Source organism: Mustela erminea, chromosome 20, assembly GCF_009829155.1.
Source record: "Mustela erminea isolate mMusErm1 chromosome 20, mMusErm1.Pri, whole genome shotgun sequence".
Taxonomy (NCBI): domain Eukaryota; kingdom Metazoa; phylum Chordata; class Mammalia; order Carnivora; family Mustelidae; genus Mustela; species Mustela erminea.
This window is the reverse complement of record NC_045633.1, coordinates 37,772,598-37,791,022: the sequence shown is the minus strand read 5'-3', so window position 1 is coordinate 37,791,022 and position 18,425 is coordinate 37,772,598. Positions and strand designations below refer to the sequence as shown.

Here is an 18,425-nt window from a genome sequence, read left to right as displayed (position 1 = left end):
CAGATGTAGATTTCTGTGTGATTGGATAATAGTGAGTGAGGGAAATAGTCTAATTTATTAAATGACCTGGCAGTCTGGGGAGGCGCTGGAGACTGGGTGAAACCCAGAGGGGACAGACCGGGCTGGGAGGCAGTAGTAAGCAGCAGCATCGGACTGAAGGAAAGGGGTTGAAAAATCACCAGGTTCATCCCCTAGATAGGAGGGGGTTGCCTGTGGCCATCATTAAAGCCGCAGGTAGAGGTAACCTGGCCTATAAGCAGGGAAATGCCATTTCTAAGGGGTAGCTGGTCCCACCCCCAAGGTTTTCAAATCTCTTTTCCTATTTCCAGCTTTGAGGCAAGATGCCTTCGGAAATGCAAAACATGCTTAGCCTGGGTGCCTCTGGCCCCAAACTGGTGTTTTCTCTTAGAAATGAGATTGGGGGAGGTGGGGTGTGGACAAAAAAGCAAAGAAAACCCAAATCCCACAGAGCAAAATTTCCTTCTTTAAAAATCTGAGAACAGATTCTAACGTAACCCACATTTTCCTTCTGTATAAAAATACAGTAAGGGCTATAACCAAGTCATGTAAAGGGAAGGTGTTTCGAGAATCACTCCTCGGTATTGACCTTTGGAGACAACTCTAGCCCAAGCCGGGTAGAAGAACCCCGACTAGGTAGAAAGGATTTAGTTACTGTGAAGCGCAAAAGGTTAACTTCACGTTAGGCTGTAAGTTGTGACCTTGGCAGGTGTGACCATGGCTGACGGGGGACTGAGGCAGGGCCAAGGGGGCACAGGGGTAATGAGAGGGTGGGCGGCGGCCGTGCAGCTGCGCGCAGACCCCCACCTGCAGACACACGGGGCTACGGAGCGAACAGGGGAGGTGAGCAGGGCCACTTCCCTCCCCCAACCGCAGGGATGAAATTCTAGCTCGCAACGGTTCTCGTCCGTGCTGCGCACACCGGTAAAGGCTCAGCTGCGCAGCTCTGCTGATAACTTAGACCCCAAGGACAAGCTGGTGCGCACGAACCCGATGTTTCGTGCATCTCCTGGTCAGAAGCTTATGTCCACAATACTGGTGGGAAAAAAATACGGACACGTCTTCCGTACATCTTAAAGATCACAGGAGAACCGAGCTCAACGGAGATGACATGGGTAGTATCGACTGAAAATTAAACTCCGGCTGAGGCTGACAACTCAAGGGGCTAGCAAAAAAATGAAAATAAAATAAAATTCTCCCTCTAACCCTGATGGTCACTTCAGACTGGAAAAATGAGTCACTGGCCAGTGGCTGTGGACGCCCCCTCCGCCCCCCGCCCCCCCTTGCCCAAGGCTCTGCTTGTAAAAGTGCTGGTGTGTGTTCACGGTCCGGTTGCTTACCTTGGGCTGAAATGCTCCTTGTAGTGAACCGAACGGGCCGGTGGGTGGAATCATAGGGGGGATTCCCGACACCGCGGGAGGGTAGGAATGGAAGAGCTGCGGCCAGACACGGAGAGGGAGACAAAGGAGTTAGTGGGCGGCCGACGCCACGTTCCAGCTCCCGTCCCGTCGAACGACAGCCACATGAGCAAGCCAGGTCATGCCCGTCTGACGCTATTAGTGAAGGAGCCGTGATGAAATGATCACATAGATGCACCATGAATGCTTGGCTTAAAAAGTCAGAAGTAGTTCAGAATCAATCAGCCAACAAATGATGTCCCAGATGAGGACATCGTTAGAAAGGGAGCTTTTCTAATTATTAATTGTTAAATCAGATGGAAGACCTAAATGGCTTGAGATTCTAATGCGCGTCAATAACAGGAGGGGTTGCTGAGCCAAATAAAGATGCCCGGGAAATTACAAGTTAATTAGAAAAAGGAAAAAAAAAAAAAAGAAAAATTAAGAAAAAAGGAAGAAAAAGAAGCAAGTCTTTATGAGTTCCAGGATTTTATACCATTAAAACTCAATTAGTACTTTTAGATTTTTAATAGTTTGAGGAAATGAGAAAATATTCACAATCCTTGCTTCATTAGGTTGTTCCAGGAGTGGTGGTTTCCGAGGACAACGTAATTGTCTCGTCTCAAATGATGACAAACGTTTGTGGGGGGGTAAGATAAAAGGACCTCACTGGGGGCTGTCCAAGCCAAGTCCTCGACGGGCCTGACCGCTCCGCGAAGGGAGGAGAATGATTCTGAGTTAAGAACATGAACTTTCTGGAATGAGCTAGTTTACGGAGGACACGCTGGAGGGAAGAAACGCACGGCCATCCTGAGGACAGGGCAGACACCGCTCTTCCCTCAACGCTGGGATAGCTCGGAGACCCCACTGCTCTGGCTCCGTTCACTCTGATCCAACCTCCGATCGGACCCTAGGTCACGTCCGGCCTTTACGGTTCCGTAGTGCCTCACGCACAGGGTAAGAACTCGAGCTTCTCTGCGTAACGACGCTACGCTAGCTGTTTTCTCGGTACGGACTGAAATGCCCGTTTCATAGTCTAGTTTCCAGGGCACGTCCTTGCCCACTGGTCTGTATTTCATTCTGCTCCCTTCAATGATGCAGCAAAGTTTTTCAGACTAATTGATATTGAACTAAATCCACTTAAACAGTGATTGCAAGCCAAGAGCCCTCATTTAAAACTACTTTTAAGTCTAAAATTGTGTTTTGGATACTTGAGTGCACTGCATCTTAATTCCCCTTATAACGTCCTAATCCCCAAAGAGGAGAGCCTAAGTACTTCATATATTATCCACCATAACTAATAAAACGAGGGAACGCTCCCGCAGCACACTGTACGAGGCAGAGTAATTAAAGACACGCCGCGCTAGGACGCACTCGGGCTTCTAGTACTCTGCCTCCAGGTGGGTCATACTTCCTTTAAGTTTTCAACAAAAAATTAGTATTTTCACCATTTTCCTTTTGCTGGAGTCCATTACTGACCCTCTCGGAATGCAGCGGACTATCCCCCACCCACGTGATGAAAAACGATCAGTAGCTAAGGAATAAAACGTGAATGTGGCAAAAATTCAGGTCCCGCGGCTCATTCTGCATCTTACATCCAGGACCCTCTGCGGGGCCGCAGAGTTTGTCTGAGGGAGTGCGTCTGAGCCCCTGCGGAGCACGCGGCGCTTTCCCTGGGAGGGACTTTGGTAGCTGGTCCTGAGTTAAATCAGCGGGTGCCGCCAAGGGGCAGGAAGCAGATAATCATCACAGATGGCACCCTTCCCAGGACAGCCCTAAAGAGGAGACCCATGGGGTCCTCTTGGATTCAGCAGTCCATTAAAAAATGCTTTTGGGGGGCGCCTGGGTGGCTCCGTCAGTTAAATGTCACGATCTCGGGGTCCCGGGATCCAGCCCCGCATCGGGCTCCACGCTCAGCAGGGAATCGGCCTGTCTCCCTCTCCCTCTGCTCCTCCCCCTGCTCTGTCTCTCTCAAATAAATAAAATATTTTAAAACCAAATGAATAAAATGAACAAAAAATGTTTTCGTGTCGCAGTGCTGAGCAGTGTGAGAACACGTGGGCCCAGTGCCCGGATAGACTTCCTCTTCATGAGGAAGCGTCCTCACGGTACGTCCGCGTGTCTCCGGGGGAGCCCACGCTTCGCTGATCTCTAGAGTTTTGTGGTCCTGACTTCTCAGCTACCCCCCGGACTAGGACAGTGTCTCACGGTCTGGTTCAGAGCACGAATGAATTCACAGGCTCTGCTGACCTGAGTTGAGTACGGTGGGCCGACATGGCTACAGGCAATGACTCATCGTTCTTTCTTTCTGGTGTCATTTAAAGAAATAAAAATAAACCACTGTGCGAAGAGACTTGCAAAGGTTCAGGTAAACATGATGCAGTATCGCTCCGTAATCAAAATATCACAGGAAGGTGCTCAAGGTGTCTGTATTCTAACGGAAGTCCTCTGTTGTCCCTATTGAATACACGACGTAGGCTGGTACCAGTTTAAGCTCGAGAACTGAACTCTTCAGGATGGGACAAGAGGAGTACTTTTTTACATAAAGAATGAGTTTAAAGTGGGGGGAAATCACAGATTTCCACTATAAGCACTTTGATTTAAATGACATCTTTGTTTTTACTTGTAACAAGCTCAGGAGGACAGGACCAGCCACGTGGGACGACAGGGGAACCTGCTTTGTTAAGCCTCGGAGGAGTCAGAAGGATGAGTGAGACACTGTATTTGGAAGAAATCGTTCGAGTCTAATTCTGGGAATATGGCGTTAACGACACGGGGGTCCAGGACCGCACAACTGGATCTCAGAGTCTCCTGCAGCCAGGGTGACTGTGCTGCAGAACCCCCGCTCCGAGGCCGGACGCCGGCGCCCAGGGACGTCCCGCCGGGCCTCCCGGGTTGGACATGCTAATGATCTTTTGATTTGGAAGACGATACTGCATCGTGACCAGAAGCGAACGCCACAGAAGCAAGCATCTGAGGTGACGGGGAGCAATGGGAACTCTGGGAGGACGATTTAAAGACTGGTCTGCGGCAAGAGCACAGAGATGGAAACGCGGTCACGTCGGATGGTAGCATGGTGGGGAGACTCACACTGTGCCGGTAGAATGGGTCAACTTTTGTAGGGTATTTGTCAAACTGTAAAGGGATCAAAGCAGAAGCTAGTTACTCAGAGCGTCTCCATTTCTGTCCAGTGCTTCGGCAGAGGCAGCCGCGGGCCAGCTCCTCTGTCACCGGGCTGTCACCAGACTCCCCAACCTCGCCGTACTAGCACGGGACCCTTCCCGACTCTGAGCTGCTCCGACGAGAAATGGAAAAGCAGAGCCAGAACCCACGCCGTGCGTTTAGGCCCTGGTCGCGCACGAGTGTCTTTCCCTCTAGTCTGTATTTAGAGACTGGCACAAAGCCGATGTCTACACTGGAGAGAAGAGGGATTATCCAGGTCAATCAGAGAGGAGTGAGCGTTTGGTGTCACTCGCGGAGATTCCCTGTTCTCCTCTTCCTCGGGCAGAGGAGCCGGACATCGGGCCGCCTGCCAAGATTACCACACCCAAACGGAAAGGCGTCTGGGCGAGGTCTTAAAACTTCTCTCTCTTTCTCGTTTTTTTTTTTTTTTACAACTTCTCTTTTGAGCAGAAAAGACTATATGCCTCTGTTTCCTCTAAATAACATCAGGTCCTGGTGCTGTCCGCAAGCCCGTCTCATATTTATTAGTGTCACTGCTCACACCTGCTGCCAGAAACTCTTTTCCGAAATGACAGGCCCTTAGAAACAGTAATCGTTGAGACGTCTAACTCTTCCAGAAAAAACACGCAGGATTTGTTATAGGAAAAAAATTTTGGTTCCAAGGTGTCATTTCTAATATTCTCCTCTGGAAATTCAGAAAGTAAACTTTAAAATCTAGATTTATTTAAAACACTTAAGTTGAACAAAATAGGGAGCGGGGGTTGGAGAGGATGTGATGTTCGGTGCAGGCGCACCTCCTGCAACCACAGGTGCAAGTCTGCTCTCCCCAGGCCCGCACGACCTCGGGTATTTCCTTAGATGCTAACGAGGAAGTGAAACAGCCTAACGCTCACGGTGGCAGACGGGGCTCTACCTCAGGATACTTAGCACCTAATACGGCACGATTCACTCTAGTTCATCAGTTTTAAAAAAAAGTCCTAACTGGTTCCCCCCGCATGTGCCGGACCCAGTCAAGACCTAGACCGTGTCCTTGTCAGCAGCGCCTTCCAGCACGAGGCCGAGTTCTGCCCTGGGGGCGCGTGGCTCCCCGAACACTCGCTGACAGGGCAGGACTCCAGCCCGGGGCACCGTCTTATGAAACACAAGTCACGGCATCTCCCCTCAACAACGGGCTTCGGGGAGCCACCTGAAGCGCAGGGGCGCACGGACACGGCCCAGCTCTTTGGACGGCCCGCCTGACTCCAGGACCCCGCGAGCATTCATCTGCTACGGCGGGCGTGGAGCAAGGAACAGCGCTTTCCTGTACGTCTCCCAGGGTGCTGCGGGAAGTCAACTTCCAACCCTGCTTGGGACGAAGCACCGAGAACATGCCCGCCCTCACCCCCACCCCAGCAGCCACCCGTGTGCACGCCTAGCGCTAGACAGAACCTTCTAGAAAGAAGCGCCTACCTGAGGCCCCGGGTTAGCGCTGCCCGGAGCAGGGCACGTCCCCTCCTCCCCAGCACAGACCGACCAGGCCGGGGGAGCCCCCGAGTGGCTACCGCCCCCCATCCAGCTCCTGCGCCCCGACAGCCCCGTCCGCCCAGCGTGCTGTGCCAGAGAAGCCCGCGCTCTACTTATCCTCACATTTCTGCCTGGGGTACGCACCATGGGAGGTGCTGGCGTCGGCATGATGGCGGTGGGCGGGATGGCGTGGGGGAACGGCGTGAAGGTGTGCTGGTGCGTGTGCTGGTGCGTGTGCTGGTGCTGGTGCTGGTGCTGGTGGAACTCGGTCCGCAGGTAGGGCGGAGGGCCCAGGGAAGCCCCGCGGTCAGCACTCTGAGACGCCAGAAAACGCGTGTTCAGTTCCTGCCGCAAGATGTCTTGCTCTGCAAGGGAAGGGCAGGGAGAGGATGGCGCCTTCCGCCGCGCCGGTCATGTCCTCCGGATCGGGACGTCCCGGGCCCTGACCAGAGCGGGCACAGGGCCGAGGGCGCCCCCGGACGGAAGGAGGACCCTGACACCAGCACGACCGCACTGTGTTCTTAGAGGCTCGTGGCTCTGGGGACGGGCTCTAGGCCGAGGCGCCAGAGGTCAGTTTTCGGCTCTGGTGGCGGCAGCTCGGGGAGCCGGGACACAGGCAGTCCACCCGTCGGGGTGACTCCACCACAGGGGGACAGTAATACCATCCACGCTGTGGGCTCTTTGGGGGGTTCGAGGAATTCATACGTTTAAGTGCTTAAGAACAGGGACCGCACCCCGATCTCTGGTACCAGGACCACACGCTTGTGCCTCCTTCAAGGGGAAATCCTGCAGTGGGTGACCACGGCTACGACAGACCCAGACTCGGGATCCTGGCCTGACCGATACTGGGGAGGAGAAGGGGCGTCCACAGCCAAAGCCCGATTTCGGGACCACTTAACGGAAAGCACCACCTCCCCTCGGGAGAAGGGAGAAGGCCTTCCTCGTTGACAACCAGCCCCTTCACCAGGACGGAATCCTCAAGGGCCCGGCAACGCGTCTGTCCCTCTCACGGGAGCCGGGTGACCGGGCACTGCAACCCGTGCTTTCCCAGACTGGGCAGACCCGTTGGGAAGATTTCCAACAGCTGCCCCCATCCTCCCCCGGCAGGGTCCGGGGTGCCGCGGTGCAGGTACACGTTTCGGCCGAACCTCAGCCCACGAGGAGGCTCGACCCTCCTACCTGAGTAAGTGCTTCCGGCCGGGTGTCCCGGGACCTGCAGACTCCCTGAAGTCAGCGGCGGTGGGGGAGGCAAAGCCGTGGGAGGGGCAAACATATTGGGGTGATGGGAGTGTGCGGGGGGCTGGAGGGTGGGCGTGAAGCTGTGCAGGGGGCTGTGGTTGGGCAGGGAGAGGGGGAACGGGGAGGCCGAGGGGTGGTGAGAGAGGTGAGGAGGGGCGGGCTGAGTCTTCGCCGGGGTGCTGCTTCTGCTACTGCTGTGGGAGCCACCGCCGGGGAAAGAAGAAAGGGAAAGAGAGGTAAAGCGATTTATTTTCTTAAAAAGTCCTCTCTCTGCCCAAAGCCATTCAGCACGTTCTGCTCCTTCCTCTTTAGAGACCCCCCCCCTGGGGAAGCACAAGAAACTTCTGCCACAGTCGTAACCCCGACCGCAGGACCGGAGCTGAGGCCCCAGAGCTACCAGCCCCCGGGGTCCAGGCGGCGGCTTTGGCCCCAAAGCCAGGTCCGCTCCGCTCTGCAGCCAAGTTCTCGTCTCTGCCCCCAGGAGCCCGGTAGCCTCGCCTAGACACACGTCCTACAGTTTCAGGAGAGGAACAAGACCGAGGACCTGCGCTCAGCCCGTCTGAGACCCTTTGGAGGAGCAGCACAGGCGGGAGGGCACCCGGGAACCCCGGGCCACTGCGCTGCTCGGGGGCCACGCGCATGAACCCGGGGGCAGAACCCTGGCTTAGGCAGTTTCCTTCGCCTGCGCTGGACAGGACGACCCCCCCAGTCACCAGGCTGTCAGGAGGCAAACAAAGGCACAAGAGTCCCAGGAGGTCAGAATTCCAAGCCCCGGGGCAGGCAAGGATGGGGCACACTTGGCGCCACTCCCTGGGGTTCGTGTCTCCCTTGCTGGGCAGCCCTGCTCTGTGCCGCTCCGCAGACCCATGCGGTTCCACAGGGCTGAGGCGGGGAGAGCCTGCGTCTCCGCCCAGGAGCGCCTCTTCCTCCCCACGCAGCTTGCTTCTCGGTCTCTCTGAGGCCAAGGCTGAAGTCCGCGGTGATGCCAACGCTCACCCCGCGTCCTCCCCGGTCCCCATCTTCTGACTCGAGTCGCAGGGGTACGGAGCATCTTCGAGCCGTCCTCCCTCGGAGGCACAGGGCCTCCTTTCTAAGAACCCCCAACCCTGGTGCCCCCCAGGTTTCCGGCTGGTTCTCCCGCGGCGCCCCTTCCCTGGGCCTCCCCGCTCGGCCTCCCTCCGCACAGGGCGACTGTGTCTGCAAGGCTCCCAGAAGCCAGGCCACCGCGAGAACAGACGGGCTCACCTGAGGCTGTTGAGGCTCAAGCTGCTGCTGTTGTAGGCCGACAAGGGCTGGGCGAGGCTCTGGCACGGGGGCTGCGCCTGCACGGCCGGGAGGCTCTGGTGCAGCAGCTGGGCTGGGGACTGCGGCCGCGGAGGCCTCTGCACTGCAGGCTGAGGGGCGGGCTGAGGCTGGGCCTCTGGGGGCGCCTGGGGCGGCTGTGTGCTTGGACGTGGGGGCTGCGGGGGCGCCTCCGTGCGCTGCACCAGGTCGGGGTCTGGAGAAGGAGCTCGAGGCTGGGGCTCCGCCTGGGCCTGGGGCAGCGGCTGAGGGACCTGAGGGCAGGGGTCTTTCAGCACCACGGGCTCAAAGATCGGCTCTTTGCAGCAGTCCTGGCTCTTCTCCTGGCTTCTCTCTAGACCCGATATCTTGGGGACAACCGGCCCCGCGTCCTGGCTGTCATGGTCTGGGAGGGCGCCAACCCCTACGTCCGGATCTGCATGGGGACGAGCAGAGACAGAATCACAGGCAGTGACCGTGAGTGTGACATAAACACGCAGCAGAAAGCCGAGTCCAAGCCCAGGCCCCACAGTCCCACCGACACGGCCCACGGCCTGGTGCCAGGTCCCGGCTTCCTGTCCTGCGTGCGGACGTGCGGGACAGGAGCACGCGGCGACCAGGGCCCGGGGGAGATGCGCAGAGGTGAGCCGCTGCAGGACGCGGCATTCCCGAAAGACATCCCGGAGTCTCAAAATGCGCGTTGACTTTAATCCTGACAAAGCCTTTTATGCAGCAAAATTAAGAAACAAGAGCCAACGAGTTGATTTTTTTCCCTTTTAAAATCCATACAGCCCTTGAATATACAAAAGAGCGGTGTTTCCAAACAGCGAGCGAAGCAACTGTTATTTAACCGCACACAGATGTTTCTTCTTGCCGTGCCTCCTCCCCTTTCCATTCTGACTGATGAGACACACTTGACATTTACAGAAACAGTTTTGTGTTTGGCAAGTGCTAAACTCTGGTCAAACGTCGGGCCTCCGCGCGCTCCCCGACGGATCCCAGCAACGTCGGAGCTCCCGGTGCAAACACGAATTCCAGCCAACCTACAGCCCCTGACGCATGCCAGGCATTGTGAAGGGTCCCCCCACCCCTCTGGACCGCTGGCTGCGATGCTGAACGCTGAGGCTAAGCCTGGAGGTGTCATTTAAGTGAAATTCCACAACCGAGGAAGAGATGTGGCAAGTACACACTCCTGTTAGGAATTTAAAAGACCGGCTTCTCGGGGCACCTGGGTCGCACTGTCAGTGAAGCCTGGAACTGGCTCGGATCTCAGGGTTGTGGGATGGAGCCCTGTGTCGGGCTCGGCTCAGCACGGAGGCTCCTTGCAAATCTCTCTCCCTCACCCTCGGTCCCTCCCCATCCCGCGCGTGTGTGCGCAGTCTCTAAGAGAAAGTAAATAATATCTTAAAAAATAGTAAAATGCTATGTGATAGTTAGAAGTACTATACTAATAGTAAGTGCTAACAGTACGAAACGCGACGCCTTTCTCCGAAGCTCCTGGCCACATCAGAGCGGTTTCTGATTAGCCCCGAAGTCCGAGTCCACCAGACCGTCTGAGAGAAGAGTGAAGGACAGAAACGGCGTGAAACGGGGACAAACCCACCTACTGACCGGTCAGTGCTTCTGCATACAGCCATGGGCCGGGGGTGACCTTTCTCACGTGTCGGTGCTACAAAAAGCCATCCTTTTGCCAACATACAGCTCAGGGATAGGAAGAGAACAGACCACAACACCGCACAACATTCTCGGACGTGAGGATGGGGCCGGGCATCCCTCAGGAAACTCCTTCGGGCACGATCCTTCCCTCCTAGCCTCCCTGTCCCCAGTGTGAGCAGCATGCGCCCTTCTCCCCGGGCCCGCCCATTTCCGCTGACGCCCTCTGGGGCGCACACGCTTCCCACGTTCCTTCCCTGGAACCTGCATCCGAGCAACCCATTATTTTCACTGTTGTTTTGGTAAAAGAGATCAGACGCGTGACGTGCCCCAGAGCAGAAACGCACGGGTTTACAAACAAAGCACATTTTTGGCTAAAGTGACCTTGGCTGAGAGCAGCCGGGCACAAATGCACCGCCAGCATGCGAAGACGGTCCCTTCTTCTCAGGGGTCTGCTCCAAGGAGAGAACCTCCCAGAAGGCCCTGGTGGAAAGGAAGGCTCGACCCCCGGCATCCCGCTGGCGCGTGTCCCCATCCCGGGCCGCCCGTCAGAGCCTTTCCGGGGAGATTGCTGCTTGTGGTAAGTGGGGAGCTCGTGAATCCCAAAACCTTGGTTTCTAACTCGAGGGCTGACAACAGCAAGATTCCTGATGTGGACGGACCCCATGCAGCCAAAGTCCTAAATCGCGGAGGATCACGAAGACGACCCCTTTATCCGCAGGGGGTCTGGCGAGGCCCCCCCCCCCCACGGTTTTTGACATCACTCCCACCAGTGACCGTCGCAAGCACGTACACGAGCTCAGAGACAGGGTTCCCACAACGCTAGAGGGTCAGTTAGGTCTGGGGCAGAAGCGCTTGCACCCACACATCCCAGCCGCACAAAACGCACGAGGTTCCCTGCGCGTGCGCTGGACGCCGCGCTCAGACACTCGGACGGCGGAGGGTGAGTGCGTGTGCCGCAGTGGCAGGACCCGTCGCTGCCCTTCGGAAGCGCTTTGTTCTCTCCAGACTGGAGTAATGAAGAATAAATACGTAAATATTTCCCCCCTCGCTACATTCAGATGCATGGTCTCCCTCCGGGAACCAACGTCCAAAGTCTCTCTCAGACATAAAAGAAAGTTTCCTCTGCCAAGGGACCCCACCCAGAGGCCATCAACTTAAGATTTTCTGATGCTGGGAAGGAAGCACATTAGGCACACACAGGTAAGTGCTTCACTTATGTAGCTCGACTAAATTTATCTCCTTGTTCTTTAGTTAATGGGCTTCGAGAATGTGCACGAGTCAGCCAGGTAAGTTTGCTGGGGGCACAGTGCAGGCCTGGGCTCGCTTCCCCAGGCTCTGTAAAGGCAAACAGGGCTGGCTTTCGGGTCTCCTCGGTTGTTCCCGGGTCACCTGGTTCAGCACCAACCTAGACACAGCCAGGACGATGGGAGCAGCGCCCGGACTGGAGATCGCCATCCTGGACAACCCGTGCGCAACCCTCCAGCGAGCCCTGTCAATGTCTGCGGGGTCGTCTGGGATGAGTGACTCGGAGGACCCAGAAGTAGGACTTTGGCACAAGACCTGAATCTGGGAAACCATTCCGGCACTTCTCAAACTTTAAAATGTGTACAAAGGGGTGCCTGGGTGGCTCCGATGGTTAAGCCTCTGCTTTTGGCTCAGGTCTTGATTCCAGAGTTCTGGGATCGAATCCCGCATCGGGCTCCCTGCTCAGCCGGGAGCCTGCTTCTCCCTCTCCCTCTGCTGCTCCCCCTGCTTGTGCTCTCTAATAAGTAAATAAAATCTTAAAAAAAAAAAAAATGTGTACAAAGGACCTGGATGGACACCTGATTAAAATGCCCAGCAGGACTCGGGAATTCAGGCGGGGGGGGGGGGGGGGGGGCGGGGAACACTTCAGGGTCTCCCTTTCTGACTGTTTCCCAGGGGATACTACTGAGGCTTGGACTTTTCAGTGAGTAGCAGGGAACTTCTCCAATCGTCTGTGACCAGAGGGGGAAGAGCCCGGAGAAGTTAAGCCACTTGCTTGCTGGCGGTTCCCTGGCTACTTACTACATCAGGTGACTCGCGTTCTAGTCCTACTCTTGCCACCAATCGCCGCTTTTTCTCTGATTTACACTTTGGTGCCCCCTCCAACGCCAACATCCTAAAGCAAAGCAGGAATCCATTAAGTATCCGGCGCCATGAGATGGTGCTAAGGGTCGGTTAGGGAAGCTGGGAAGAGCGCGCCTCAGCCGCCCCTGCCGGCGATCACCGACCCACCAGCCCCTCGTTGCTGTGACAACCACGCGCGAGGCCGAGGCCGCGGCAGCAACGTCGGGGCCGAGACAGCTTTACGACTCCCCGTTTACACGAGTCTCCCGAGGCACAGCTTAGGCGTCAGGCGTTTTTGTGGCATTTCCTCTTCCTTTCAATTATTCAATAAATGTATCTTCCCAGTTAAGCTTTTCCATCTTGACAGTCAATCTGTCTTACTGTGCTTCTCCGAAACTGGCAAGAACACACTTTAAAAAAAAAATCATTTTGTATTGCTCTGTGTGCTCCGAGTTTGCCAAAGGAGGAAATCTGCTGAGGTTGGAAGACGTAAGAATGTGCACGCTGACGAGTCTTATTTACAGGTTTTACTCATTACATTTCAGGGTTTTAAAAGCTCTCTTCTGTGATTATAAAAATAACACATCATGCTTCTAATAAAATACATGCAAACTGAAATTACGCTGCGTAGTGTGCGTGGTAAGGGGTGAGTTTGCTACATGTAAATTCCATCTCAATAACCTTGACTCAAACAATACTGTTTAAAAAGGTAAGGGCAGATCATGGAACATTTGTTTACCGCTGATCCAAATGTGATACAAGTTCCCTGGGGGGGATGGGGCTGCTCTACTTGACTAGAAACACCTACAACTTCCGAGGAGGGCAGTTTGGCCACATTCAGCCAAGAAACTGAGGCAGCTCAGGAAGGATTTAGCCTCTAGACACAACAAAACAACGTCGTCGTGCTTTGAACTGCAAGTTTGGAAAGAACTAAAATGTGATCATTTGGGAACTGGTTGCATGGAAATCTGATACATGCCGGGGTGCCTGGCGCCCGTCGTTAAGTGTCTGCCTTAGGCTCAGGTCATGATCCTGGGGTCCTGGGATCGAGCTCTGCACTGGGTCCCCTGCTCAGCGGGAAGCCTGCTTCTCCCTCTCCCACTCCCCCTGCTTGTGTTGCCTCGCTTGCTGTCTCTCTCTCTCTGTCAAACAATAAATAAAATCTAAAAAAAAAAAAAAAAAAAACTGATACATGCAGACAATGGAAGATGTTACAGCCTGAAAAGGAATGAGGAGCTCTGCATGCGAGCTATGCATACTGCTAGCCTCTGTGAAGAACGGACGAGAAGTACTATCCATCCGTTTTCACTTTATGCATAAAGTAGCTCTAGACGAGTGTCTAGGACACCTGAGCAGTGGTCCTGCTTGGGGGCTCAGGCAGGAGAAAGACAGACAGGGAGCTGGAGGAGGGGGGTATTGGACTGTACACATACAGACATAGTTAAATTTTCCAACCATGCGATCATGTTACCTATTAAAATTCTTAAAAGAAAACTGGACCTACACTTAAGGACAGTTTGAGGAAGAAAAAGAAAAAAGCACAGCAAGCAAAACTGAGAATTTGAGTAGTGGCAGGGGCACAGACATGGAGACTGTACGTTACTATCAAGTAAGACATTAGGATGCACACGTTTATAATAATAAATTTGAAAAGAAAGCGGGTTTTATGAAAAGATACCAATCACTAAAACTGACTCGAAAACACTGAACCTGAGCACAGACGTAAACTGGAAGGAACTGAAAGATAGACACCTTCCCCTCAACCCAGAAATATGTCCCAGTCCATTCAGTGTTAGAGACCATGTGGACGGAACCTGCCAGAAACAACCCATCCCGTCGCTTACATTACAAAACCAACCGCAACACGACAAGAGGCAAAACGACTATTTACAAAAAATATAATTATCTACCTAGAAAACCCAATATGCTGCAAAATATATGTGAATAAGAGAACTCAGCAAAATACCCAGGTTAAAAACAAACAAACCACAAACATCAGTAGCGTTTCTACACACCAGCAACAGTGAATAGAAAGTTCAATTTAAAAAAAGGATCCCTTTTATAGTAACAAAAGTCATACAATACTTGGAAACAAATCTAACAGGAAAATGACCGGGTCCATAAGGTCTCAGAAACGTACCTTCCACTATGGTCTGAGAAGTCTATGTTCAAGGGTATTTAACGATGAGAGAGATGGAAGTCAAAGCCACTTGAGAAGTGGTTCTCTTTAGAAGCTACCGCCCCTAGGGGTAGATTTCACACTGTGGGGGCGTGTGTTCAGTTGTCCCAGTGGCTGGAGGGCCCTTAGATGTACTTGAATATGAAGGACAATGCCACACAACATCTCAGTTAATGTCCTAAGATCCCACTGCACATCTGTGCACTTGGAAGCCCAACATCTAGAACCCGACTCTGTTTTCACATCCAAACACAAGGTAATTTTCTGTATCATTTTTAGACACGCTGGATTTTCCAGGAACACAACTGTCGTATGCTGCCATGTCTGCTACGTCTCGGTGTTATGAACCACCAAGGGCTGGTTGCTCCCCATTTAGGACAATCATGACACCAGCGGGATCCCTGCTCCAGGCGTTGTAATTACCGCGTCGCACGTACCGGTATGAATCCGCTTTCGTACCTACCATATTTACGTATCATTCCACGGAGAGATTCACGCATCTGACCAGGTCGTTGTCTTCCGATGCAAATAAATACTTACGTACTTAAAAACGTATTATGTCATTACATATTACTTGCTGCTTGTTTCTCCTTTACTTTTCATTAGGGCTTTATAGGCATTTTAAAATTCCATGTAGAGATAGGCATCTAACCATATATTTTGTTCCAGAAAGTAAAGAACAAAGTGTGTTATAAAACATTTTTTATATTACACAAAAAAGGCATTGGGTGCGCTCGGGTTGATTTGAGATGAGCTGTGTTATGTCCCTACAATGAACTACGATGTTTCTGGAAGCCCAGAATCCTATGGCAAAGATTCACTAAGTACTCCAAGGGGTTGTGGTGGAAATTAAGTTCTTTCTACCAGGTAGAGCACAAAATAAACGATCAGTGCTCCCAAAACTACTGCAGAAAATAAGTTCATGACAAAATTACTACCAAGTAACTTAAAGTACACTTTGACCAGTTAGCGTTCAAGACTGAAAATGATCCCCGTAAACGTCGGATGCACACACAGAGAGGAGGAAGACGGACATCAGAATGTTCACCGAATCCCACCATCCAGAGATAAGCACAGACTTGCGTTTTTCAATTTGAGCTTTTTACCTTTCCAAGTTTTCTCTAGGAACTATGTACTATTATTACCGTAAACGAAAAACGATTTTGTGGCTGAGCCCTGGAAAGGGCAGGCGTGAGGTGGGCAGGCAGGTGCTCACACAGGTACATTCTTTTGATCAGTACAAGACTCTGAATTTCCCTTCCCCTTCCTTATAACCTGCTTAGGAACATTTTCTTCTGACTTATTTTCAGAATGCAGTATCTAATACGTGTGTAAAATACGTGTCAAAGTCTGTCACTGGTGAGGCTTCTGGTCAACAGTTGGTGGGCTATTAGTCTGGGGGAGTCTTAAGTTAGGCGGGGATTTCTGGCTGCACGAGAGGGGGTGTCTGGGTTCCTAACTTCCAGGTACAAAGGCCAACCGTGTATTTTAAAAGAAATTCCTTCATGGACGGAATAACCTCCAACACGACGGAAGTCAACTCAGGAAGGGACTGGTTTCGTTGAATTGCGATACCTACTAGACAGAATTTTTTAGAAAGTTCTTTACCCAGGGGACAGATCAATATTTGCCCTTCAGAAATGAGGCTAGGATAGGGCCCTCTGTCTACTCTACAACATGTCCAACTGGCTCTGCCTGGGTGTCTGACAAAGAGGAGCTGGCGAACACGGACGACGCAGGAGACAGAACAGGAAGAAGCCTCGCACGGCACATTTCTGTGCTTCCGCGTCTTTACACGAGGTTGGAAAGCCCGATGGCGTCTTACTCACGACAAGGTCATTACGGCAGCAAACACAATCAAGGCTTCAAGACGCCAAGAAGGCCATGTGGGGTCCGGCCAGCAGGTAGCGAACGCATCTTTCTGAAATGCCCGACCCAGAGCATCCGGTAAAGGGTATGCTCTGTCTTTACGTTATTCTGTCTTCTAGTTCGCGTCTCTACTTCTCCGTCCAAGCGAGAGAGCCACAAAGACCTCACCACACAGGAGGAATGAAGACTAAGAAGCCAAATAAGGGGCGGGTGGCGGTGGCGCAAGAAACCCAGGCTTCAAATTAAGGCAAAGTGGGACTATTAATAAATGACGAGATGCTCTATATTAAAAAGCCCAGAAACCTAGCAAAGCGTCACAGTTCTGTGAACCAACACAATGATTTCCAGCTACTGGCCATATCCATCCTTTAAACACCTTCTTGTCTCTTCTTGTGCCTCCAACAAAACCTCCTTTTTGGCAAAGACCGTATATTTTGTACATACTCATTAAAGCAAAAATTGCGCTCCTGAATTTATCCACGCTGACCTCCCCCAAGTTTTAGGTTCTGTCGCTAGAGCTCCACATTGCGCTGGCGTTTTGCAGCACAAGTTACCGTCTCCGACCCGCGCCTCTCTCCTCACATTCCTCGTCCTCTCCTTCCTTCCGGTCTGAGACAGAGACCGGCCTGGTCCACGAGCAGAATCAGTCACCCGAACGGACGGAAGGCTGACATTCAGCCTCGCGGCTCTTCTTCTCGGTCACTGAAACTGTACAAATAAATTGAGGAAAACCCACTGTTTGTTCAAGGCAAATTAATTTTCAAACCCTGCAAGATTGGGAGATCAGGGGAACGGTGGCTGCTTGGTAGGGCTCAGAGAGATTCCATTCTGTGCTTGTCATTTTGTGTAAACATTAATTACCATCTGGGAGGCTAAGCTCTGGGCTGAAGTCTGTCCTGCAAACCCCCGAGGGCTCCAGGGTTCCTAGTAAAAGCAAGATCCCAAACAGGAAAAATATAGTCGCTGCATCCGGCGAACGGCCAGCCGGCCCACTGGGAAAGGTGTGCGGGACCAGCAGGTGAGGTGCTGCCGCCGCCGCAGAAGCCAGTCTGGCTATCGCCTCGTTTCCAAGACGAACCTGCGACCGGCACTGAAGGAAAATCAACAGATTGCAGGGGGGTGTCCTTAAAGCTCTTTCACGGCTATCCCGCCTTAAGCCCCGCCCCACTAAATCATCCACCCTCCCGTGTGTGCCCGAGTCTCTGATGCCTTAAGGCCAAAGATCTGCCTTCAAGGGGAGGATGGGCCTTGAAGATGCGGACTGCAGCCCCCCAACCCCACGGCCTCTTCCTGTGGAACGCGGGCCATGATGGTCGACCTGGGCTTGCGCTGTGTTTCTCCTGGAGCTTCTAGCGAATCTGAGCGACGGAGGACGGTGCCAGTGAAGGACCAGAATGAGAAGCAGAAAAGTGGTCTGCGATCGGGGGGGGGGGGAGGGTCTTCCCGGTGCTCCTACCGTCCCTGGGGATTTGATCTCCTGATGCCTTGTCTCTCATGTCGGGAGACGCAGTTCAGTTGCTTTGGGCACAAGACCCTCCCCCGTTGACCCCCCCCGTAGATCGCTGGGCCCATGGCAGACGCTTAACCCACTGAGCCCCCCCAGGCGCCCTACAACCACCTTTAAAGCCAGTGCCTCTTGACACTGAACAAGATACTGCTAGGTCTCTAGGGTGTGACAAGGGATCCTAACAAGGGAAGGTTCTAGAAGGATTTTTAACCACATGTCCGGATTCATGCAACGTGGCCTCCCTGCTCTGAGGATATGGCAAGTTTAGGACCAAGGCCGTCACCCCAAGGAAAGCCACAGCACACACTTCTTAGACTTGAAGACAACAAGAAGCCCATTTGCTTATTTTGGAAATTCTCCAAGAGGTGGGACCAAGGCACTGAAAATAAATGATGACTTCAGGTGTTTGGTTTAAAAATAAACCCAAAAAACCCCAAAACAAACCAAAAAAACCTTCCTGGTAGCCACCCAACCTCCCTTTCACACTGAGAACAACTGAGGGGGG

General features: G+C 53.1%; 1 protein-coding gene across 9 annotated transcripts in view; it reads right to left on the bottom strand.

Annotated features, from left to right (window-relative positions):
• AUTS2 (activator of transcription and developmental regulator AUTS2) overlaps nt 1-18,425 on the bottom strand; it is a 1,075,180-nt gene that overhangs the window by 17,710 nt on the left and 1,039,045 nt on the right. For 4 of the 9 annotated variants that reach the window (XM_032328510.1, XM_032328515.1, XM_032328517.1 and 1 more), the window contains 5 exons: nt 8,586-9,057; nt 7,281-7,534; nt 6,225-6,466; nt 4,506-4,550; nt 1,359-1,454 (listed from right to left, as the gene is read on the bottom strand). In XM_032328510.1, the coding sequence (XP_032184401.1) occupies nt 1,359-1,454; nt 4,506-4,550; nt 6,225-6,466; nt 7,281-7,534; nt 8,586-9,057 (1,109 nt within the window). The remainder of the gene's footprint in view (nt 1-1,358; nt 1,455-4,505; nt 4,551-6,224; nt 6,467-7,280; nt 7,535-8,585; nt 9,058-18,425) is intronic. The other 5 variants (XM_032328512.1, XM_032328511.1, XM_032328513.1 and 2 more) reach the window with 5 other exon arrangements.